At 33.5% G+C, this 1,819-nt stretch overlaps 1 protein-coding gene across 1 annotated transcript in view; it reads left to right on the forward strand.

The window, feature by feature from the left end:
• LOC102681688 (protein groucho-like) overlaps window positions 1–1,819 on the forward strand; it is a 63,031-nt gene that overhangs the window by 54,082 nt on the left and 7,130 nt on the right. The window contains exons 8-9 of the mRNA XM_006618739.2: window positions 397–540; window positions 1,631–1,814. Of these exons, the coding sequence (XP_006618802.1) occupies window positions 397–540; window positions 1,631–1,814 (328 nt within the window). The remainder of the gene's footprint in view (window positions 1–396; window positions 541–1,630; window positions 1,815–1,819) is intronic.

Raw genomic sequence — 1,819 nt, forward strand, 5'->3', positions numbered from 1 at the left:
TACGATGAAATCTTCTAAACTTTTAAGAATTTTTTTAATGAAATTGTTGTTTTTGATCTCCTAGAATTTTTTCTTCTTCTTCTTTTTCTTCTTATTTATCGTCTGTTAATAATGTGAAAAAGTGTAAAAATGGATGCATATTCAGCTTCGAAATTTTTTAAATATCTTTCTAAAATTTTTTTATTTATTATTATAATAATACACGTGTATTCAACTCTTTGAAATCTTTTGAAAACTTTATGCAAATATTGTAAAAATTTTTATCCGAAGAAATATAAATATCGAGAAATTTCTTTTTTCGTTTACCTAAAAATCGATTAATAATAATCGATTTTAAATGACAGATCGTGGACACACAGATCGGGAAAGTCGTAATTTTCGTCGTTTCCGTTACAGAGGAGCTCGATATCGCCCGGTGATAAATATAGTCGTCCGCGTACACCGCAGGAGACGCATCATTCCCATCATTCTCAGAATCACCATGACCATCCCATGCACATCAAGAAGATGAAGAAAGAGCAGGACAAGGACATCGGTCATGTAAGTGTTTGCACTAGATTATTGCCTTTATCGGGGATTTTGTTGATTTTATTAATGTTGAATTTGATTTTATCTAGATCTTCATGCGTTTCGACCTACTTTCTCGTTTCTTTTTCAATCGTGTATTTTTACCAAATTGTATCTAGGATCGTGTAATTATATAATTGTTAAAAAGCTTCAGACAAATTTTTATTTATGTGAGATTTTTTATTTAATATTTCGATCAAGTTGCATTGTCATCCGATATCACGACTCGACAATTCGATTGAATTTAATAAAAAAGTTTTTTGGAAAGAATCTCTTATGTTTTATCTTAAAAAGAATATTTTGATAGATCGTGCACAAAAGAAAAAATTCACGTCGACGATAATAATGTTCAAAATTTTTTTATCTCTTTTTGTAACAAAAATCGGTTGTATTTTTATTTCGATTCATCGAGTTATCAAATAATCGTAAGAATCTAATAATATTAATTATTAACTCGATCGAAATTGGCATCAGATACCGTTACAATTCCGATGCTTTAACACAAGGCACAAAGGAAACCGTGATTGAGACTTCAAATAAGATAAGACTGATTGGGCTCGCCAATATGTAACTTAGATAGGCAGAGACCGTGCAACTTCAAACAACACACTTCAGTAACAAACTTTTAACGAATTCTTCGTTTGATGAAATAAAAAACAGCTTCCTCAACTTCCTACCAGATGTCACGCATATTACATTTAACAAAAATTTTGAATCGCGTCAAAATTTCGAGTGAATTTTCAAAAAAAGAACATATACAGATAGAAGCAAAATACTCGATGAGCTCGATTGAAATTAAAAATAATTAATCGATAATTTATTCATCAACCCTTTTTGTATCTCCCGTGTATAACAATTTTTTGAATGACTATACTTACGAACCGACTATAATTATCACCACGTAAAAAAGTTTTAAAATTAAAAATATTTCTCAAATCCCCGAAAGAAAATTTAACCAACCAAAAATTAAGGATTCTATTCAACAGATTTTTACAAAATTCCAAAAAAAAAGCAACGATTCAAAAATTCATCTTGCAAAACAACTTTCGTTTTCTACCTGCAGAGTGACGGGGAGAAGAGTGACCAGGATCTCGTGGTGGACGACGCGAGCGAGGGGCCAACGAGTCCCGTGGTAAACGGCACGACGTCGCCCCGAGAGAACGGTTTGGACAAGGTGGCGCCGATAGGCGCCGGGGTGCAGACGAAGAAGGACGTGCCGCCCCATTCGCCGAGAAGCGGGACGAGCAGCAAC

This window comes from Apis dorsata, unplaced genomic scaffold (genome assembly GCF_000469605.1).
Source record: "Apis dorsata unplaced genomic scaffold, Apis dorsata 1.3 scaffold_371, whole genome shotgun sequence".
Classification (NCBI taxonomy): Eukaryota; Metazoa; Arthropoda; class Insecta; order Hymenoptera; family Apidae; genus Apis; species Apis dorsata.